At 46.4% G+C, this 23,316-nt stretch overlaps 1 protein-coding gene and 2 long non-coding RNA genes across 6 annotated transcripts; all 3 read right to left on the reverse strand.

Annotated features, from left to right (window-relative positions):
* Positions 1-1,082: 1,082 nt before the first annotated feature.
* On the reverse strand, positions 1,083-4,032 carry LOC308470262. Its single transcript, XR_013982314.1, has 3 exons — positions 3,826-4,032; positions 2,542-2,683; positions 1,083-1,704 (listed from the first exon to the last, which is right to left on the reverse strand). It is a non-coding gene; the product is annotated as an uncharacterized lncRNA (long non-coding RNA).
* A 792-nt stretch (positions 4,033-4,824) lies between these two features.
* On the reverse strand, positions 4,825-13,037 carry LOC308469559 (uncharacterized protein). 4 transcript variants are annotated; one of them, XM_080992188.1, is made up of 5 exons: positions 13,015-13,037; positions 10,396-10,573; positions 10,140-10,266; positions 8,784-8,867; positions 4,825-7,977 (listed from the first exon to the last, which is right to left on the reverse strand). In XM_080992188.1, the coding sequence occupies exons 2-5, from the start codon at positions 10,468-10,470 to the stop codon at positions 6,359-6,361; spliced, it is 1,905 nt and encodes a 634-aa protein (XP_080848314.1). In that variant the 5' UTR covers positions 10,471-10,573; positions 13,015-13,037; the 3' UTR covers positions 4,825-6,358. The 4 variants fall into 4 exon arrangements, with proteins under 4 accessions (XP_080848314.1, XP_080848315.1, XP_080848316.1 ...); XM_080992189.1 differs by lacking the exon at positions 13,015-13,037 and adding an exon at positions 11,022-11,097; XM_080992190.1 differs by lacking the exon at positions 13,015-13,037 and having other exon boundaries at positions 8,784-8,864; positions 10,396-10,793.
* A 7,224-nt stretch (positions 13,038-20,261) lies between these two features.
* Positions 20,262-20,486, reverse strand: LOC308470823. Its single transcript, XR_013982671.1, has 2 exons — positions 20,368-20,486; positions 20,262-20,326 (listed from the first exon to the last, which is right to left on the reverse strand). It is a non-coding gene; the product is annotated as an uncharacterized lncRNA (long non-coding RNA).
* Positions 20,487-23,316: the final 2,830 nt, after the last annotated feature.

Below are 23,316 nucleotides of genomic sequence, written 5' to 3' on the forward strand. Positions count from 1 at the left end.
CCTTCCCGGCTAGCTTTTATAAGCCAGGATGGGCAAGGATCCAAGAGACAGGTGGTTGGTTTCACTCGTCCAAGCAGCCTGTCCACATCCTCGGAGGTAACAGATTGGAATTGATCCCACTCAACTTGACTAGACAGAACTCTAGCACTCTCCCGCCCCGGTCCTGCTCCCACGGTGGAGTCTACTTCTTCCCGAATCTGAGCGATTTTATCTGCAAAAAACTTTGCAAAATCATTGCGGGAGAACATGTGGCCCGTACTGGGCCCCGATGTTGCAGGTGGTTCTGCTAAATTGTGAACCACCTGGAAAAGTCTCCTGCTGCTGTTTTCTGCAGATGCAATAGAGGCGGTGAAGAAATTCTTCTTCGCCGTCGCTATCGCCACTTGGTAGGCTCGACGTTGAGCTCTAACCTGTGTCCGGTCAGATTCGGAATGAGTTATCCGCCACCGGCGCTCTAGCCGTCTCAACGATTGTTTCATTGCCCTCAGATCCGTGGAAAACCACGGGGCTGTCCGGGCTCCATGCAATCGGAGAGGGCGCTTCGGAGCCAAACAGTCAATAGCCCTGGTTAACTCCACATTCCAGCGGGCCACCAGGGAATCAGCTGAAAGGCCATCAACATGGGATAAAGCATCCCCTACCACTCTCTGGAAACCATTTGGATCCATTAAGTGGCGGGGGCGGACCATCCGAATTGGTCCCACCTCCCTGCAGAGGGGATGGGTCGCAGAGAAGTCCAGTTGCACCAGGAAGTGATCTGACCATGGCACTTCTTTCGTTTCGCTTTTACTTAGTGTCAGATCACCAACATCCATAGAGGTAAACACCAGGTCCAAGGCATGTCCACGGCTATGGGTTGGGCCAGACTTATTCAGGGACAGCCCCATGGATGCCATGCTTTCCACGAAGTCCCGAGCGGCCCCTTGTAAGGTCGTGTCGGCATGGATGTTAAAATCCCCTAGGACGACCAAGCTAGGTGTCTCCAGGAGAACATCTGCCACGACCTGAAGCAGCTCGGGCAGGGAATCCTTGGTGCAGCGGGGAGGGTATCCTCAAGACAGGATGGCCAAGTATCAGATGCCTGATTATCGTCTTTGAAAGCAACTACTCTATTCCCAACTTAAGAATGGAAAGAGAAATACCGGAGGACAAAAATGAGGTTTCAGAATGCTCTCAAGGCAAATCTAAAAAAATGCAGTATAAGCATAGAAAATTGGGAAACACTGGCCAGCGCGAACTCCAATTGGAGAATAACCTTTACCAAAGGCATTATGGACTTTGAAGAAGCACAAACTCAGGCCAAAAGGGAGAAACAAGCTAAGAGGAAAACACGTTTGGCAAACCCTCGCTGTGATTAACATCTCCTCGGAAACCTATGTCCCCACTGTGGAAGGATGTGTGGATCTAGAACTGAACTCCAGTGTCCCTTACGGACACACTGGTAAGATCATGTTCATGGAAGACAATCTTACTCGGCTACGAGGAATCGCCAAAGAAGAAGACACAACATGAATAAATGGCTCAAACAGGAGATTCACAACATTGAACAGCCAGGAGGAATAAAAATCTGCCCTTACCTAGAGAGGCCACCATCTCATAATTCTCCTCCATGACTTCCTTGTGCAGAGCTCGTTGGCCAGGATCCAGCAGAGCCCACTCCTCCTCCGTGAAAAACACAGCCACCTCCTCAAAGGTCAAGAGGGCCTGGAAGAAGAGGAGGAAGAAGACAGAGCTGCTCTTAGATCCCCATCATCCCCACTCAACACAGAGGGAAGCTGGGTGGTCCCATACAAGATGGGTGACACCTGGCTTGAGAGCAGTACATGTGAAAAGGATCTAGGAGTCTTGGTTGACCACAAACTTGACATGAGCCAACAGTGTGACGCGGCAGCTAAAAAAGCCAATGCAATTCTGGGCTGCATCAATAGGAGTATAGCATCTAGATCAAGGGAAGTAATAGTGCCACTGTATTCTGCTCTGGTCAAACCTCACCTGGAGTACTGTGTCCAGTTCTGGGCACCACAGTTCAAGAAGGACATTGACAAACTGGAACGTGTCCAGAGGAGGGTAACCAAAATGGTCAAAGGCCTGGAAACGATGCCTTATGAGGAATGACTAAGGGAGCTGGGCATGTTTAGCCTGGAGAAGAGGAGGTTAAGGGGTGATATGATAGCCATGTTCAAATATATAAAAGGATGTCACATAGAGGAGGGAGAAAGGTTGTTTTCTGCTGCTCCAGAGAAGCGGACACGGAGCAGTGGATCCAAACTACAAGAAAGAAGATTCCACCTAAACATTAGGAAGAACTTCCTGACAGTAAGAGCTGTTCGACAGTGGAATTTGCTGCCAAGGAGTGTGGTGGAGTCTCCTTCTTTGGAGGTCTTTAAGCAGAGGCTTGACAACCATATGTCAGGAGTGCTCTGATGGTGTTTCCTGCTTGGCAGGGGGCTGGACTCGATGGCCCTTGTGGTCTCTTCCAACTCTATGATTCTATGATCTGTGCCTCTTCCCTCCTCCCTGCTCCCGTTGCTCTTTCCCTACCTGAGGAAGCTGCATGGCTCCTCTTTCCACTCCACCTTTAAGAAGAGACAGTGCAAACGATGGTGCCCCTGAGGCCATTGCGCTGCCAGTTCTGCGACCCTCTCAGCTGTTGCCACGATGCACTTCAATGCAGGGAGCAGCTCTTTTAGGAGAACAATGAAGAAATAATAATAGTAATAATAATAAATTGAATTTATATACTGCCCTATACCTGGAGGTCTCAGGGCGGTGCACAGACAGATGGATTTAATTAGGGTGGGATACATTTACACAGATAGCATACCTGTTACAAACTGCAAATATTAATACCAATAAATTAATACAGTACTCATAAATTCTAATTACAAAGGCAGGAACTGACAGGAACTTTATAATACTGTAAGCTGCCTCAGTCTTTGGTTTGTAAAGTTATAGGATCAAATCCCAAACTCTTAATGAAGCTTTGCAGAAAGCATTACAGTCCCAAGAGGAAATCAGGAGAAGCCTCTCTTTGGAAAGAAAAAGCATGAAAAACTGTTCTCCCTTCTCCTTTCCCCAAGTCCAGCTGGGGAGGGGGCATTTCTTTAATTCCTCCAGTCTTTGCCTTGAACATATTTGAAGGGCTTCTCAGACCTTGATCAGTTTCAAATCCTGCCATCCATGGGCCCATTTCCCTTGCCAAGCAGGAGGAAAACTGACAGGTGCTTTTTCATGCTTCAGGAAATGAAAAATGTGCCTCTTCCCTCCAGTTTTGGGACACAAAAGCAGCACAGCAACCCCCACCCCCAACATGGGAAACCCAACAAGGCTCTTTCCTTTGTGCCAAAGCAACCTCAGCCGGCCAGACTAGGATTTCTGAAAGGGGAGCTGGGGGGGGGGGGAGAGGCAGACCGGCTCCCTGACGCAGGATGCTAAGGGAGGGGGTGTTCCAGGCTCAGTGTGAAGAAATACATAAAAATGGGTTAGGAGGCTGGGTCTAAGATGGGGGGGGGGGGGGAATGTCACCTGGTGACTTGCAGTGCATAGGTGCCAGCTCCCTGGGTCCCTGAGCACCCACCCATTTCCCCATGAAGGGGCCGGGCACCCATAAATTTCGGTGCCAGGGCCATGCATACTGAATGGCACCCACAGCCCCAGGGGTCCCACGGTCGTGGGGTGAAACTGGCACAACTGGTTCCGTGTCCCAGTCAGGTTGCATGGGGGGTGGGAGAACCCTTCTCTGGTTCGTCTCGGGAAGCAAAATGTCTCCCCCCCCCCGGAGTCTGGTTGATCTCTCCGCTTCCAAGAGGATCCCGCAATGCAAACCTTGTTTGGGGGAAGAGGACGCCCCCCCTTTTGCAGCCGATTGCAGACTGGCTCTCCTGGTTCCCAGAGGGAAAGGGGGGAGCCCTTCCTTGCTTTCACCCCCCCCTTCATCCTTCCCCCCTCCCTGCTGCCATGATTGTAGATTCAGGTGGAAGAAAAGCAAATTCTTCTCCCTCCCTGCACCCCAAATCACCCCCATCCGAAATGTTGCACCTTTTCCCTCCTCCTTTGCAGGCCTCCTTCTCTTCCGGGGGTGCGGATGGAGACCCCACCCCTCCAACATTAACTCTACCCCCCCGCCCTGCTCCGTCACTTCCTGCCTCTCTAGGAAGCGAGTTCGTTCACCCAGGGTGACCCCCCTCCCTGCAAGCAGAGACCTAGGAATGTAGTGGGAAGGGACTCTCCCCCCCCCCCATGCTTTGGATGCAGGAGGTCCCAGGTGCAATCCTGGCAGGCAAAGAGCACCCTGCTGGCATCAGTCTGTCTCGGGAGGCGATGGAGGAGGGGGCCTTTGGGGGTGAAGTCCAACTCTGGGCATCTTGCATCACCAGCTGTGGCCGCTTCATGTCATGGGCAAATGCTCAATGCCGGCAGAGGGAGGAGCAGCTCCAGATGAACTCTGCTTTTGGCCTCCTGTACTGCCTGCTCTTTCTACAGATTTCTGAAACATGGGCCAGTTATGGGGGAAGATTCCTCTCTCCGCAGGGAAATGACTCTCCTGAAATCACTGGCAATGCCCACATTCCCCTGTGCCATCTTCCCTCCGTATATTGTTTGTCCCCCTCAGCACCTCCTTTATTCCGACTGCCACCTGGGATTTTATCCCCTTTGCAGTTAATGTACCCATGAATGAGAAGAGAACGTAAAACAATGAATTTATAAAATATAAACAACGTAGGATATTTTAAAGATTACTTTCCAGTCTTTCTGTGTTTTCATTGTTCCTTTATTGCAACTATAAAAATGTGATTTATGCTGCTGTTCTAATAATAATAATAATAGTAATTTATTTATTTGTACCCCATCCATCTGGCTGGGTCCCCCCAGCCACTCTGGGCGGCTTCCAACAAAACACTAAAATAACCTATTAAACATTAAAAGCTTCCCTAAACAGGGCTGCCTTTAGATGTCTTCTAAAAGTTTGGTATTTTTCTCTTTGACATCTGGTGGGAGGGCGTTCCACAGGGCGGGCGCCACTACCGAGAAGGCCCTCTGCCTGGTTCACTGTAACTTGGCTTCTCGCAGTGAGGGAACCGCCAGAAGGCCCTCGGCGCTGGACCTCAGTGTCCAGGCATAAACTGGGAGTTGGACTAGAAGACCCTGGACTCCATTTAAACTCCACAGTTCTAGGATTCCAGAGCCAACCCTGCTTCCTAAACACCACTGTTGTGCTCTACTTTCCCCAACTCTGGATTCCCAATTCTCTCTGCCAAAGATCAAGTATCAGTGGATTCTCAGCCCACGTTCACACACAATGAGCCCTCGAGAGTCACATTCTGCACATCCCTAACAGTACATTGCATCTTTCATATACAGTGGTACCTGAGGTTAAGTACTTAATTCGTTCCGGAGGCCCGTTCTTAACCTGAAACTGTTCTTAACCTGAAGCACCACTTTAGCTAATGGGGCCTCCTGCTGCCACCACGCCGCCAGAGCACGATTTCTGTTCTCATCCTGAAGCAAAGTTCTTAACCTGAGGTACTATTTCTGGGTTAGCGGAGTCTGTAACCTGAAGCGTATGTAACCAGAGGCACCACTGTATGAGACATTACCTTCATGTATGTACAACTTTCCATACAAACATCAGAAAATCAAAATTACTCCATGCATTTACAATTGATTTTTCCTTATATGAGTTTGCTGATATGAGGGACAAAGTGAACTCTGTGGGGAAAACATGACATACTCTATAAAACTAAATGGGTTCTCCCCTGTAACACTATGTAAGTGCTTATTAAGAACTTCATTATAACTGAAATACTTTCCACACTCCTTCCATTTAAACAGTTGCTTCTCTGTGAGATCGTTGATGTCTTCTAAGAGATCCATTTCCATTGAAGCCCTTTCCACACTCTATACATTTAAATGGTTTCTCCCCTGTATTAGTTCATTGATGTCTTTTAAGAGCTCCATTCTGATTAAAGCACTTCCCACAATTCATACATTTAAATGGTTTTTTCCCTTTGTGAGTTCGTTGATGTGTAGTAAGGCTTGCACTCTGACTTAAGCTCTTTCCACATACCATACATCTAAATCAGGCATGTCCAAAGTCGGTTTATTCTGGCCCCTGTGGCAGTTTATTTCCTGGGATAAAATCCTAAAAAAACCTCAAAAACCTTGGGGAGAAATCCCGCCAAAAGCTCAACAATCTCAATCCTAAAAAAATAACTTTGGTCAGCCCCCACGCATATTCACTTCATCAAATCTGGCCCTCTTTGAAAAAAGTTTGGACACCCCTGATCTAAATGGTTTTCTCTGTGTGAATTCGTTGATATTAGATAAGTCTTCCATTTTTACTGAAGCTCTTTCAGTACTACAAACATTTAAAGGGCTTCTCCACTGTGTGAGATCGCTGGTGTCTTCTAAGAGTTCTACTATCACTGAAACCCTTCCCACAATCCATACATTTAAATGGTTTCTCTCCTGTATGAGTTCGTTGATGTGTTGCAAGAGCTCCACTATGACTGAAAGCCTTCCCACAAATACATTTAAATGGTTTCTCCCCTGTATGAGTTCGTTGATGTGTTGCAAGAGCTCCACTATGACTGAAAGCCTTCCCACAAATACATTTAAATGGTTTACTCCCGGTGTGACTTTGCTGGTGCACAGTGAGTCTTCCACTACAAATGAAGCTCTTTCCACACTCCAAACATTTATATGGTTTCTCCCCTGTATGAGTTCGTTGATGTAGAGTAAGGCTTCCACTGGTACTGAAGCACTTTCCACAAACAGTACATTTGTATGGTTTCTCACCTGTGTGAGTTCGTTGATGTCTAGTAAGTGTTCCATTGTGACTGAAACTCTGTCCACACTCTAAACATTTAAAGGGTGTCTCCCCTGTGTGAGTTCGTAGATGTATGGTCAGTTTTGAAGCTTCACTGAAGTTCTTTCCACACTCAATACATTTAAATGGTTTCTCCCCTGTATGAGTTCGTTGATGTGTTGCAAGAGCTCCACTATGACTGAAAGCCTTCCCGCAAATACATTTAAATGGTTTACTCCCGGTGTGACTTTGCTGGTGCACAGTGAGTCTTCCACTACAAATGAAGCTCTTTCCACACTCCAAACATTTATATGGTTTCTCCCCTGTATGAGTTCGTTGATGTAGAGTAAGGCTTCCACTGGCACTGAAGCACTTTCCACAAACAGTACATTTGTATGGTTTCTCACCTGTGTGAGTTCGTTGATGTCTAGTAAGTGTTCCATTGTGACTGAAACTCTGTCCACACTCTAAACATTTAAAGGGTTTCTCCCCTGTGTGAGTTCGTAGATGTATGGTCAGTTTTGAAGATTCACTGAAGTTCTTTCCACACTCAATACATTTAAATGGTTTCTCCCCTGTATGAGTTCGTTGATGTGTTGCAAGAGCTCCACTATGACTGAAAGCCTTCCCGCAAATACATTTAAATGGTTTACTCCCGGTGTGACTTTGCTGGTGTAGAGTGAGTTTCCCACTACGAATGAAGCTCTTTCCACACTCCAAACATTTATATGGTTTCTCCCCTGTGTGAGTCCGCTGATGATTTCTAAGCCCTCCACTCTCAGTGAAACTCTTTCCACAATCCATACATTTAAAGGGCTTCTCCCCTGTGTGAATTCGTTGATGTATAGCAAGTTTTCCACTCTCACTGAAGCTCTTTCCGCACTCCATACATTTAAAAGGTTTCTCCCCTGTGTGAGTTCGTAGATGTATAGTAAGGTGTGAACATTGTCTGAAGCTCTTTCCACACTGCATACATCTAAATGGTTTGTTCCCTGCGTGAATTTGTTTATGTACAGTAAGGTTTCCATTTTTACTGAAGCTCTTTCCGCATTCCATGCATTTAAAGGGTTTCTCTCCTGTGTTAGTTTGTAGATGGGTGCTAAGGTGTTCACTCACACTTAAGTACTTTGCAGATGGCCCTTCAATATTCTGATTGCCTCCTCCATCACCTGGTTTAAAGTGGGAGATAAGAAAATATTGCTAAGTATTTAAGGAAGAAGATCAAACCTATCCATTCTTAAGGAAATCAGCCCTGAGTGCTCACTGGAAGGACAGATCGTGAAGCTGAGGCTCCAATACTTTGGCCACCTTATGAGAAGAGAAGACTCCCTGGAAAAGACCCTGATGTAGGGAAATATTGATGGCACAAGGAGAGGGGACGACAGAGGACGAGATGGTTGGACAGTGTTCTCGAAGCTACGAACATGAGTTTGACCAAACTGCGGGACGCAGTGGAAGACAAGTATGCCTCGGACACGACTAAACAACTAAACAACAACAATTTAAGGAAATGAACAAGAGAACTTAACACACAGCAAGACCAATCAGCACATTCTCTTATTTTAACACTTCTAGCATACCTCCCTCTCCTATGTACTAAAGTTTCAGGAAAGGAAAGGAAATCTGAAAATAGCCTGAAGAACCCTTAGTATCCAGTTCTACCTTCAACTCCCATGTAGCACTGAACACCAAGAAAACCCTTCTATATACAGATGAGGCATCTATGGCCCATTCTTCATCTCCCCCCCCCCCCAAAGTGAAAATGCTTTGCGTCTGTATTGGGTTTTCTCCTTCCTCCCGGATCTGTAATATCTTGCTGATACATTCCAACCCACTGTATACATCACCTAAACCTGCACCAGGATGCTGGAAAAGATGGGCCCTCATTCTGATGCAAAAGGGCTCTTGTTATATCCCTACACACTGAAAGGAGACATACAAAGGTACAGCCTCACAGCAAAGTGGAAGTATGTACCTCTCAATTGGTCCAGGACAACATCCCTGTATTTTTCTGTTCCAAGCGAGGAGGTGAGCTCAGATCTGAATATTAGAGTCTCTGCTATGTGGAATAAGTAAAGCAGAAGCGTTGTTTATGTCATATGTGACTGTAAAAGTATCCAAAGTAACAATATTTTGTTACAGCAAAGTATCTGGTGGCCCATTAAAAGCTAATAATGACTTCCACCAGAAAACCTCTTTGTAGATTTTACAGAGGTTTTTGTGGGGAATTCATACCACAATATCAGCTTATGAAGAGTTTCCTACAGACAAAAGTACAGTGCTGTCAGGATTTACCATGCTCCTCTCATACCAAGAAGCGGCAAGCTGGCAGGTTTATTACTCTTAGATTTATTGAGTATTTACACAGTAGCTTCAGTCCGAGCCCTCGCAGCTCAGTCCTCTCCCAATGAGACAGTTGGACCCACTGGATGACACTGTTGACACCAGCAGGATATCCTCCACCGGTTGACCCACCTCCTGTTGGGCTGGCGTTGTGCCTCTCCTCTACTCTTCTGCCTACTCTGAGGAGACTCGGGGACAGCTGACCTTCCTCCTCCTCTTGAGCCGGATCTAACAGCGGCAGTTGCCCTGAAGCAGGCTCTGTCTGCCCTGTGCTGTCTTGGGAATTTATAGCCTGCATTCCAGGATGGGACAGACTTCCATCACTCTCAGTGTGAGCAGGATTCAAGCCTCTACCCTCCTTAGCCTGCCCAGCCTTCTTCCCTGGAGTCTACACAGTCTCACTCTGGGAAGGGACGTCCCTGAGAAGTATTGCTATACACGACTATCTTCAACATCAACTTCATTGGACTGGTCATGTTGTTCAGATGCCTGATTATTGCCTTCAAAACAACTATTCTATTGCCAACTTAAGAATGGAGCTTAAGAATGGACAACAAAAGAGGTTTCAAGATGGTCTCAAGGCAAATCTAAAAAAAAATGCAGTATAAGAACAGAAAATTGGGAAACACTGGCCAGTGAGTGCTCCGATTGGAAAATAACCTTTACCAAAGGCATCATGGACTTTGAAGAACCACAAACTCAGGCCAAAAGGGAGAAACAAGCTAAGAGGAAAGCATGTTTGGCAAACCCTCACCGTGATCAACTCCCACCTGGAAACCTATGTCCCCACTGCCAAAGGATGTGTGGATCCAGAATTGGACTCCACAGTCCCTTACGGACACACCGTTAAGATCATGTTCATGGAAGACAATCTTACTCGGCTACAAGGGGTCACCAAAGAGGAAGACACGGCATGAATAAATGGTTCAAACAGCAGATTCCCAACTTCAATGTCTAACAGCCAAGAGGGGGGAAAAAGTGCCCTTACCTAAAGAGGCCACCATCTCATAATTCTCCTCCATGACTTCCTTGTGCAGAGCTCTTTGGCCTGGATCCAGCAGAGCCCACTCCTCCTCCGTGAAAAACACAGCCACCTCCTCAAAGGTCAAGAGGGCCTGGAAGAAGAAGAGGAAGAAGACAGAGCTTCTCTTTGGTCCCCATCATCCCCACTCAACACAGAGGGAGGCTGGGTGGTCCCATCTGTGCCTCTTCCCTCCTCCCTGCTCCCGTTGCTCTTTCCCTACCTGAGGAAGCTGCCTGGCTCCTCTTTCCACTCCACCTTTAAGAAGAGGCCGTTCAGAGGGGGTCTCAGATGCCATTGCCTTGCCAGTGGAAAGGACGGAGGAGGAGGAGGCGTAAACTGGGCCACTTCTGGGACTCTCTCAGCTGTTGCCAAGATGCACTTCAAAGCAGGGAGCAGCTCTTTAAGGAGAACAATGCAGAAATTATTATTATTATTGACTGAATTTATGTACTGCCCTAGACTACGAGGTCTGAGAGTGATTCATAGAAAGGCAGATTTAATTAGGATGGGAGACATTTACACAGATAGCATTCCTTTTACAAATTACAAATACCAATTCTAAAAAATTAATACTCATAAATTCTAATTACAAATGCAAAATAGAAACACATATGAAAAATATATGAAATAGTTAGTGAAAGAAATGCACCATGTACCCCAAATTTGGGATTGTTAACAATTTTCATTGATTAAAATGCTGATTGGAGATATCAGGAACTCATCCTCTATGTTTTAATAGCTGTTCAGAAACTCATTGCTCAAAACTGGAAAGCTCTGGAACACTTGAGATTTTCACACCAGAAATAGAAAGTATTGAATCTTGGAGTAAGAACTGGAAAAACCTACTCCTTTCTACAGGAACTTTATAATACTATAAGCTGCCTCAGTCTTTAGGGGACATTCAGCTTCGGTTTGGAAAGTTCTAGGATCAAATCCAAAACTCTTAATGAAGCTTTGCAAAAACTCTTAATGAAGCATTATGGTCAGTAGCAGAGGTCGCTTTTCCTTTCCTCCAAACAGGCATCTAGGAAACCAGTTTCTGACCTTTTGATACATTTAGAATAAAGAAAGTAAGGGAAACTCCTAAATTATGGGCAGAATTTGCAGTCAGAGGAAAAGCAACACCTGGGGGGCACCAGGATGCAGAAGTTCCATCCAAGCGGAGCAGATGGAAATATGTAGAGCCCTCTATGCGCTAACATGGACTGTAGTTTAGGAGACAGAGATATGAAGTTCTGTGGCTTATGGCCCCCTAGTCCTTCCTCTTAGGAACCTGTGTCTGTGTGTGTGTGTGTGTGTGTGTGTGTGTCCCCTTTTATCTTCCCTACACTGTGAGGAAGGACAGGAGGAGAAATAATCAGGGGGTCCAAACTGGGCACAGGGCATCCCTCCTGAGCAGGGGGATGGGAGACAGGGTCTCCCTGGTGGAAGCCCAGCACCCGAACTGCAGGGTGAGAAACCTCAGACCCAGGGGCTGAATTGGCCCTCAAATCCTTTCTGTCTCTCTCTCTGGCCCTCAGGAATTTCCCCAGCACCACACCTTCTTTCCAACGCTTCCCAGCTGCCTCCTGATGTTTTTCTGTGGGGCTGGGAAAAATCCCTGGAAGGCAAGCAGCTCCTGGACAAAGCTCAGAGTCAGCCCCATAGCCCCACCAACTCTGTCCTCTGTCCCGCCCATCAATCTGGCTGTCATCCTGGCCCACCTTGCAGGGTTCTGGTGTGAGTATTGCCCAGGTGGTGGGTTTTAGATCACCTACAGTATTATAAAGGCCCTCCTGGCAACCTGGATGGGGACAAGGCAGGGAGGAGTGAGGCTGCCAGAACCAGCAGAGAAAGTCCCTCAGCACCTCTGCGCTGGGCCAATCCTGCAAGACAGGCCAGATCTCCCACCCCTGGGAGCTTTGATTCTCCTTCCCGACAAAGTCCCAAGAGGATATCTGGAGAAGCCTCTTTTTGGAAAGAAACAGCATTAAAAACTCATCCCCCTTCCTCTTTCCCCCAAGTCCAGCTGGAGAGGGGACATTTCTTTAATTCCTCCAATCCTTGCCTTGAAGCTGTTTAAAGGGCTCCTGAGACCTTGATTAGATTTAAATCCTGTCATCCATGGGCCCATTTCCCTTGCCAAGCAGGAGGGAAACTGACAAGGTGCTTTTTCATGCTTCAGGAAATGGAAAATGCGCCTCTTTTTGGGGCACAAAAGCAGCACAGCAAAGCCTCCCCCCCAACATGGGAAATCCAACAAGGCTCTTTCCTTTGTGCCAAAGCAACCTCAGCAGGCCAGACTAGGATTTCTGAAAGGGGAGCTGGGGGCCCTCCCCCTTCCTTCTCACATCAGCCTCCGGAGGCCGATTTTCCCTTGACAATGTCCACTTCTCACTCCTCCCACTCGAAATCTCTCCCACTCCAGAGGCGACTCTGTTCTCCAGCTGCTTCCCCTGCACCAAAGCAGACTCCCTCCCACCCTCCATATCTCCCCCCGCCCCATACAGGGATGCCAACTTGAATAAAATAGTGGGGGCAGCCCTCTCAAATATCTTATGGGGAGGGGAAAAGACCCCTCGGGCTCCTATGAGTTGGCTCCTATCCTTTCATGATCCCGACTGAGGCAGGGGGCGGCAGTTCAGGGTTCTGGGGTTCATCCTGCAAGGCAAACCTTGTTTGGGGGAGAGGCGCCCCACCCCCGCAGCCACTTGCAGAGGGAAAGGGGGAGCCCTTCCTTCTTTCACCCCCCTTCATCCTTCCCCCCTCCCTGCTGCCCTGTTTGTAGGTTCAGGGGGAGGGAAAGCAAATTCTTCTCCCTCCCTGCACCCCAAATCACCCCCCTCCCGAAATGTTGCACCTTTCCTCTCCTCCTTTGCAGGACTCCTTCTCTTCCGGGGATGTGCATTGGGACCCCACCCCTCCAACATTAACTCTACCCCCCCCCGCCTTCCTCCGTCACTTCCTGCCTCTCTAGGAAGCGAGTTCATTGACCGAGGGGGACGGGGGAGGGGCAGGAGATTGGCCCCCCTCCCTGCAAGCGGAGACCTAGAAATGTAATGGGAAGGGACCCCCCCCCCCAAGGAGCCCAATGTCCCTCAGCCTTTTTCTGACCATGCCCCCCCCCCCCCCGCTGGTAGAAAGGTAGCTGTTTAAATATTTTGCTTGTAAATAGAGCATGTTTTATTTATAAATCTACTGTGTTACTGGAAATTGGAGAGGGGGTTGAGACCTTGCCCCCCCCCCCCCATGAGGCAAAGTGTCTCCGTTGCACATTCCCAAATGTAACAGTTCATTGATAAATGTGTCTATGTACTGGCTCCATGGGAAAACCTTTAGAATTTCATATAAAATCACTCCGGTGATGCATTTACACTATTCCAACATTGTTCCAATCAGAAGGGAAAAGCCTACAAGAGGAGAAGTTTGGGATATAGCTAGAGACAGCCCTATCCCTTGTTGCAGGAACCGCCCCCCCCCCAATCATTCAGTTTGTACAAATTCGACATGCACACACAACATACACAACACTTCTGTTATAAATTAATAGAAAATCAACTGTACATCGGATTTACACCGGTCCACTTTTATTTTGCTCCATGAAGAAAGGACTATCAAAGGGGATGGGTTTGATACAGGACAGCCATTATCCCTTGAGCGTACCAACACGTACACAGGAGCCCTGCCCAGTTGTTATGCCAACCCTGATGGTCCTAGACAGAAGACCATCAAGGTCACAAAGAACTTGCATATAGGAGTGGATTCAGCACGGACTGGAACAAAGGACAATGATCAGCTCTTCCCTCTGGGGGCAGGAAACTGCAAATTCCCCTCTGTCACCTGGAAAGTACTCATGGGGAGGAGGAAAGGGGGAACCAGCCAGGTGGCAGGACACTCAGGTTACCACCACAACTCCTCCCTCAACCCCTCCTTTTTGTGATGTAGTTGTGATGTAGTTTTAGGGGTGTAGTTTTGGGGATTAGTAACTAATAAAAGTTGGGGTCTTATTTTGTTTAGGGCTTCCATCTTGCTTCATCTTGCAGTGGGTGGGAGTCCTGTCACAACAGTCTTAAATAAAGACCAAGCCTACTGGCTGCTGTTTTGCTCTGGTATTCCTAGCTGGTAGACAACTCTGGGGTTGCGCTCTCATCTTGCTCTATAGGCCGAAGGAGCTGGCATTTGTCCGCAGACAGCTTCTGGATCATGTGGCCAGCATGACTAAGCCGCTTCTGGCGAACCAGAGCAGTGCACGGAAACACCATTTACCTTCCCGCCGGAGTAGTACCTATTTAACTACTTGCACTTTGATGTGCTTTCAAACTGCTAGGTTGGCAGGAGCTGGGACCGAGCAACGGGAGCTCACCCCATCACGGGGATTTGAACCGCCAACCTTCTGATCGGCAAGCTCAGTGGTTTAGACCAAAGCGCCACCCGTGTCCCTTTAACCCCTGTCTACCCCTCCCCTTTTGTGACATGTGATGTAGCAATGATGTATCAATGATGCTGTACAAATTGTATTCTGGGATATGGTGGGAAACTTGTCACCCCATCCTCGGGGTTCAAAATTCCTCTTTGAACCTGTTGCGCAATAAACTTTGATCTTCAGCTACTTGCTCCAGTTGGTGGCTGGACTCCTTCCTTTATTCCACAGAGACCCGCAGGCTCTGCCTGACAAGCTGGGTGACTGAGCAGCCTCACACCTAGATTTTTCCATAACACTTACCTTGGTTTCACCTAAAGGGCGGGAGGTGGAGGTCAGGTGAGGGAGGGGGCAAGCCTGGTGCTCAGGTTTCTACCAGAAGACCCTTTCCCAATTTATGACACAGTTATGACAAATGTATGTTGTTTTACTAAGGGTGTTATGGGTAATTTGGGAAACTTATAAAAATGGGGAGCCATCCTTTGTTTGGGGCTTCTTTCTGCTTCTTCCCTTTGGTAGTTTGAAGTTTTGTTGCAACAATAAAGGTCAGGCCTACTGGCCGCTGTTTTCCTTCTATCTCTTGGCTGGAGCCTCTTCAATCTTAACCTTCATAGTAAAAGTTGAGTATTTCTAAGAGTATCAGCAGAGAGGGTCAAATTCTGTTTCCAGGAGTCATGCCTCAGCTCATCATCAGGCACCAGCACAACTCCAGATCTATCCCAGCCCATATTTACAGCATCTTTATGATCCCCACCTACGCAGAGCTCTTTCCCTTGCAAGATTTAATGTTTTGCTGTCTGCAGTGTTGCAAGGTAGATTTTCGAAAATCCCATATTCTGAAAGGTGCCACAAAACAGGTAAAATCCATCACACACAGTTTATTTTGCTGCCCATTTTATGCAAAAATATATTGTGGCCCCCTCTATTGAAGGAAGGAATCTATCGCGCAGACTCTACCTGGGTGTCCTTTCTGTTGAATAAGTGCAGGAGTGACGTTCTAGAGAATATGGCAAGATTTCTGAATGATGCCATGAAACTATGCCGCTATAGGTCCTAAGAGCCACCTGGGTATCTCACAATGCCAGGACAGTTTTATTCAATGGTATCTCATTTTTAACTTTTTTTTTTTAAAAAAAAACCAGTACTTTTCAAGAAGGTATGCTTACCCTCTCAGTTCTTTCTTATAGGCCAGAACTGCAAAGTCAATGTGGAGTCCACATGGCAGAAAGGGACACAAAACCCTTTCCAACAAAGACCCTTTTTCTGGTAGCACATTCTTAATTCTGGTAGCAGAAGCCTCAGTAATGGAATGTGGCTGTGATGCCACCATCAAGGATTCTTTAGATCACCTTTGGATCCTCTCCAATGTTACAATTCTATGGTCCTGTCTTCTTCTTAGGAAACGCAGGAACAATCCTTCATAGGCACGGCTAGCATTTAAAAAAACACTTTCTACAACATGCATGACTTGGAAACCAACCCTGATTTCTGAGAGAGAAAAATATCAAGTTCCTGCACACCCTGGCCGGCACTTTCTTGATCTCCTGCCCTCAGGCAGAAGACATAGAAGCATGATTAGTCGCACCAGCAGGGTAAAGAACAGCTTCTATCCGTGGGCTGTTAGGCTGCTGAATGAAAAGATAACAACAGGGCAACTGACTTTCGGGTTTGGTGGGTGTGCGTCGGTAAACGAGGGGAATTAAGACTAAGAGAGCTGAGTGGGGGCGTGCTCGTATAATCTCACTGTATACAAGTTGTACAAGTGACAATAAAGTATTTCAATTTCAATTATTTCAATTTTGTTGCACTACCCAAAGGCGTGGTGTTGGTGATAACACACACACACACACACACACACACACACACACACAGTGGTACCTCTAGTTACAAACACCTCAGGTTACAAACGCCTCAGGTTACAAACTCTTCTAACCTGGAAGAGTTACCTCGAGTTGAGAACTTTGTTCCAGGATGAGAATGGAAATCGTGTGCCAGCAGCGCAGCAGCAGCAAGAGGCCCCATTAGCGAAAGCACGCCTCTAGTTAAGAACAGTTCCAGGTTAAGAACGGACCTCCGGAATGAATTAAGTTCATAACTAGAGGTACAGTGGTGCCCCGCAAGACGAATGCCTCGCAAGACGGAAAACTCGCTAGATGAAAGAGTTTTCCATTTTGGAGATGCTTCGCAAAACGAATCTCCTATGGGCTTGCTTCGCAAGACGAAAATGTCCTGCGAGTTCCTGCGGGGTTTTCCCCCCTCCCCCCTTTTTCTAAGCCGCTAAGCCGCTTATCAGCTGATCCGATAAGCCGATAAGCAGCTAAAAGCCGCTAATAGCACTAATAGCGCTAATCCGCTAATCCGTCAATGGGCTTGCTTCGCAAGATGAAAAAACCGCTAGACAAAGAGAATCACAGAACGGATTCTTTTCGTCTTGCGAGGCACCACTGTACCACTATATATATATTCCGTATTTTTCGCCCTATAGGACGCACCGTCCCATAAGGCGCACCTAGTTTTTTTTGGGGGGGGGGGAAATAAAGGGGGGGGAATTATTTTTTTCCCCCCGGCACGGGGCTGGGGCGGGGGAAGCCCAAGCTTCCACCGACACCAGCCCCCAGAACAGGCAACTCTCCGCAAGCCGCGGGAGCCCAGCGCCAGGCTCCCATGGCTTGCAGAGAGCTGCGCAAAGCCCGAAGCCTGGGGGGTGCTGAGCTCAGCGCGCCCCCAGGCTTCGGGTGCAGGCAGCTCTCCACAAGCCATGGGAGAGCTGCACAACTTCCCACGGCTTGCGGATAGCTTCCTGAAGCCTGGAGAGTGAGAGGGGACAGTGCGCACCGACCCCTCTCGCTCTCCAGGCTTCAGCGAAAGCCTGCATTCACCCCATAGGACGCACCCACATTTCCCCTTCATTTTTGGAGGGGAAAAAGTGCGCCCTATAGGGCGAAAAATACGGTAACTATCTACACACACACACACACACACACACACACACACACTGCAAAGCAAATCCACAGCCCTCCCATAAGCGAAGGGAACTATGGTGGAGAGGTGGCAGCTGCAGAGCTCCTGTCTAGACCTTCCTGATTCTCTGACCACCTAATTCAAAAAGCCACTTCATAAGTGGGGACCTCCCCCTCAGCCCCAGCCCTACATCTTCCAAGAAGCAGCTTTGTCTCCCCTCCTGAAAGACCTACATTGGCTCCCAGTTCGTTTCCGAGCACAATTCAAAGTGTTGGTGCTGAGCTTTAAAGCCCTAAATGGCCTCGGTCCTGTATACCTGAAGGAGCCTCTCCACCCCCATCGTTCAGCCTGGACACTGAGATCCAGCACCGAGGGCCTTCTGGCAGTTCCCTCACTGCAAGAAGCAAGGTTACAGGGAACCAGGCAGACGGTCTTCTCGGTGCTGGCGCCCACCCTGTGGAACGCCCTCCCATCAGATGTCAAGGAAATAAACAACTACCTGACTTTTAGAAGACATCTGAAGGCAGCCCTGTTTAGGGAAGTTTTTAATGTTTGATGCTTTATTGTGTTTTTAATATTCTGTTGGGAGCTGCCCAGAGTGGCTGAGGAAACAGAAGAATAAATAATATCCATTCTGCCACCACATGGCAGCTTGCACCAAAGCTGCCGTGGGGGCAATTGCGGTGGGGAGGGGCAGGAAAGGGGCACTCTGCTTTTAGCTATAAGCAGCAGTAAGGAGAGGGGTGGGCACTTGCAACTGCCTTAGGTAAAGGTAAAGGTACCCCTGACTGTTAGGTCCAGTCGTGGACGACTCTGGAGTTGCAGTGCTTATCTTGCTTTATTGGCCGAGGGAGCCAACATTCGTCCACAGATAGCGAACCAAAGCAGTGCACGGAAACGCCATTTACCTTACTGCCAGAGAGGTATCTGTTTATCTTCTTGCACTTTGCTGTGCTTTTGAACTGCTAGGAGGGCAGGAGCTGGGACCGAACAACGGGAGCTCACCCCGTTGCGGGGATTTGAACCGCCAACCTTCTGATCGGCAAGCCCTAGGTTCAGTCAGTGGCGTAGCGTGGGGGGTGCAGGGGGGGCCGGCCGCACTGGGCGCAACATCTGGGGGGGGGCGCGCTTGCACTCGCAGCTCTCTGCCCCCTGCTAAAATCCACGGGTTAGGGGGCGCAAATTACTTGCCTTGCCCCGGGTGCTGACAACCCACGCTACGCCACTGGGTTCAGTGGTTTAGACCACAGTGCCACCCACGTCCCTCAATTGCAACTGTCTTAGGCGACAGCAATAAGAAGTAAGGTGCTGGGATTTTTTAAAAACCACTTTATTTTAAATTAGAAATGGAGAGAAGTGTGGGGAGGGTAGAAGAGGATTTCTAGACAAAGGAGAAATGACTGGGAAATGTGTGAGCCTAAGCCTCTTCTGGTGAACCAGAGCAGTGCACGGAAACACCATTTACCTTCCCGCTGGAGCAGTACCTATTTATCTACTTGCACTTAGCTGTGCTTTCAAACTGCTAAGTGGGCAGGAGCTGGGACCGAGCAACAGGAGCTCACACTGTCGTGGGGATTCAAACCGCCGACCTTCTGATTGGCAAGTCCTAGGCTCTGTGGTTTAACCCACAGCACCACCCATGTCCTGTAGATGGTGGTTAGCAAGTGTTTTATCTGGAGATAGTGTCATTGGGCATTTGTAGGTAATCTGTATTTGTCTCTTAAGATGGAATATGTATAAAATTCATCCTCTTCATTTATTCACTGGTCTAATGTTAATATACCCAAATTCATCCACCTCTTCCATACGACCATTTATTTCCCAATTTTTAAAGACGGGTTTCCCCATAAAGTCATTTTGTCGTGGGAGAAAAGGTCAAATATGTATTTTTTGGACATTTGGTGTCATATTGTTCAAACTGATGTTATTGTTTCAATAGCATCTTGAGAATTAATGTATTTAGACCCAAGTGCTGCCTGTCTTTCTAAAGGTGCTACTTAAGAATATTCCAACGTAGCCCAATTTGGACAGTTGTTTTCAGTTATGGGTCTTCAGAATTGTGTACCTGACAGAAAATATGCTTGATGATACAATTCTAAGTTTGGGATCCCAAATCCTCCTTCTTTTATCAGTATTTGCAATTTTTGCATAGATATTCTTGGAACCGAAGAGCTCCAAAGGTATTTTCTGAACAAAGATTCAATTTTGAGAAAGTATTTGCTCAGTATGTGAATTGGAATGCCTCTTAAGATCTAAACTAGTCTAGGTATTATGTTGATTTGAAGAGCATTGACTTTCCCCCAAAGGGTCAGGTTCAATGACTCCCACCTGTCGATGTCTATTGATACCTCATGATATATTTTGTTGATGTTTAATAACACAAGTCTCATGGTATTAATATATATAGGAATTTAATGTTGTCTTTGCAAATTTGAAATTGGTATTGTTTAAACGGTTGAACCAAAAAGTTATTTCCTATTAATATCAACTCCAATTTGGACCAGTTTATAGTGTATCCAGATATATTACCCAAAAATCTATATTTTGCATTAATTTTGGAACAGTACTGTGAGATTTTGTGATAAACAGAAGAATATCATCTGCAAACATTACCAATTTGTTTACAAGTGAGTTATGAATTACACCAAAGATTTCCTTATGCTGTCTAACAGTACATGCCAGGGGCTCCAAACAGATATTAATAATAATAATAATAATAATAATAATAATAATAATAATAATATCTTTATTGTCATTGCCCCCTCTCGGGGACAACAAAATTACTTGGCTGCTCCATCCACCCAGGTAGGGCACTCCAGACAAAATCAAAACAACTATAAAAACACTAATTAAAACAATACAGTATAATACAGCAAGGAAGATTAGATGACTTTCAAAGTCCAGGCTTCCCATTCAGGGCCGAGATCGCTCTGGGGAAGAAGCTGTTCTTAAGACGGCTCGTTCTTGTCTTCATCGTCCTGTATCTCCGTCCCGACGGCAGGACGAGACAGTGACCAGGATGCGATGGATCTTTTACTATGTCCAGTGCCTTCCTATGGCACCTTGTGGCATAAATCTGCTCTAAGGTGGAGAGTGGGCAGCCAACAATGCTCTCTGCTGCCTTAACAACTCTGCACAACCCGCCCCGAAAAGACTCAACATGGAGGCCAATTGGCCGAAATATTGGGAAATACTAGAGAAGGAAGGAGTCACTTGGAGATTGCAGAGTTTTGAGAAATTAAAGGAGAAATTGGATACACTACGCTCAGATTAGAGAGGTCTTTAAGCTAGACAAGAAAATAGGTTTCCAGGTGGAAAAATCGAAATTAGAAACTGAACTGTTAGAACCAAAAACTAAGGTACTCTCAAAAATGTATAACTTGCTGTTGAAATGGAATACGCAGGATGAAACTGTCAAATCAGCTATGATAAAATGGGCACAGGATATTGGGTATAACATTATGTTTGCTGACTGGGAAAAGTTATGGACCACCGGTGTGAGGTTCACGGCATGTAATGCCTTGAAAGAAAATATTATGAAAATGATATACAGGTGGTACATGACCCCAGTCAAGCTGGCAAAAATATATCATTTGCCTGACAATAAATGTTGGAAATGTAAGGAAACTGAAGGAACATTCTTTCACCTCTGGTGGACGTGCCCAAGGATCAAGGCCTTCTGGGAAATGATTTACAATGAGTTAAAAAAGGTATTTAAGTATACCTTCCTTAAGAAACCAGAGGCCTTCCTTCTGGGCATTGTAGGCCAAGGGGTGTTAAAGAAAGATAAAACTTTTTTTATGTATGCAACAACAGCAGCAAGAATACTCATCGCAAAGTATTGGAAGACCCAAGATTTACCCACACTGGAAGAATGGCAGATGCAACTGATAGAATACATGGAGTTGGCTGAAATGACCGGCAGTATTCGAGACCTGGGAGAAGAGATGGTGGAAGAGGACTGGAAAAAATTTAAGGACTATCTACAAAAACATTATAAGTTGTATGAATGCTAGGAGAATGCACGATTGAAAGAAACATGGCAGCAGTAATCTTATTGTAAGACATATGAAAATAAGTGAAAAGGACGTAATTTGAAGTAACACTATTGGAGATTTATATAACAAGAATGGAAGTAAGGTAATAAATTGCTGCATGTAACGATAAGATTGAGAACGCAGGGAAGGGAGATGTGAGGAAGTCTGAAGATTATGAAACTATGATTTGTGAACAACATTTACTTTAATCTGTATCTTTTTTTCTTTTCTATCTTTTCTTTACTCTAACTTTATTTTATATTCTTGTATGTTATATGGTGATGGTAACTTATATGTTTGGTGTTTTTTAAAAAAATTGCAATAAATATCTTATAAAAAAAAAACAACAACAACTCTGCACAACCCCAACCTGTCCCGGGTAGTACAGCTTCCGTACCACACACATAAGCCATAAGTGAGCACGCTCTCAGTGGCACAGTGATAGAAGGCAAGCAGCAGTTTCTGCGGAAGATGGTTTTTCCTTAGAATTCTCAAAAAGTACAGTCTCTGCTGTGCCTTCTTCACAAGCCCCCTTGTGTTGACACTCCAGGACAGATCCTCTTGTAATTCAATGCCCAAAAATCTGAACGTTGCTACCCTCTCCACACAGACCCCATCAATCAAAAGTGGCTGGACATTGCTCTTCTGTCTCCTGAAGTCCACCACAAGCTCCTTTGTCTTCCTTGTATTTATGAGCAAGTTGTTAGCTGTGCACCACTCTTGTCAGCCGCTCCACCTCATCTCTATAGTCCGTTTCACCCTCCCTTTCAGAGATGAGCCCAAAGCAAAGGCGAAAGTGGGCAGCCTTGCCTAGTACCTCTGGATAATGTGAAAGGTGCAGACATTATGCCGTTTGTCTTAACACTAGATGTAGGGAAGCAATATAATATGTTTATCCATTTTATAAAGACTAATGGAAAACCAAATTTTTGTAGTACTTTTTCTATATATAGTTTGTAGACCTTATCAAAAGTTATTTCTGCATCTAGAGATATTATAGCTAAAGCTTCACTGTTCCTGTTTAAATATATCAAATCCACTACCAGCCTGATGTTATCTGCAGCTTCTCTCATCTTTATAAAGTTTATTTATTAATCCTAATGAAATTTCAGATGGCCCCCCTGTTGAGGGTTTTGGACATTTGTTTTCAGAAAACTGTCTTGGTAAGTTTCTACATGTAAGATGAAACTCTGGCTGTGAAGCTGGATTGTTTGCACAGGTGCAAAGATAAGACACTGGTGCTGGCCCAACCACAGTTGCTGCCAGTTAGCTTCCAGACCCAATTCAAAGTCCTGGCTTTGACCTATAAAGCCTTAAACGTCTGAGGCCCACAATATCTCAGGACCACCTTTCAGTTTGATCCAACCTCAGGGCTTTTCTGATGTCAATCATGTTTTGCCAAAGTCACCTTTACCTTGATGATCTGTGGCAGCCTATTGAGTAAACATGTTTTCTCCTGCTCTGCACCTGCTCCTACAAAGTTTCAGGGGAGATCTTTCTTCCCTTTGCAATCATCAGAATCACAGTGATCTATTTTTATTCTTTCCTGAGTCCAACTAGCTCCCACCCCACTGCTTGAATATTGCCTTTGCAAGCAATAAGGTAAATATCGCAATTAAGGGCAGAAGGAAGATTTTTATTCCACTGTGCCTGAAAGGTTGGGTGTATAAAATATATATTGTGCCACAAAATCCTGGGGGCCAAGACATAGAGCAGGTGAAGTGAGAAGGTACATCTGTGTGAT

Source organism: Podarcis pityusensis (genome assembly GCF_964106645.2).
Source record: "Podarcis pityusensis genome assembly, chromosome: 2".
NCBI classification, from domain to species: Eukaryota; Metazoa; Chordata; class Lepidosauria; order Squamata; family Lacertidae; genus Podarcis; species Podarcis pityusensis.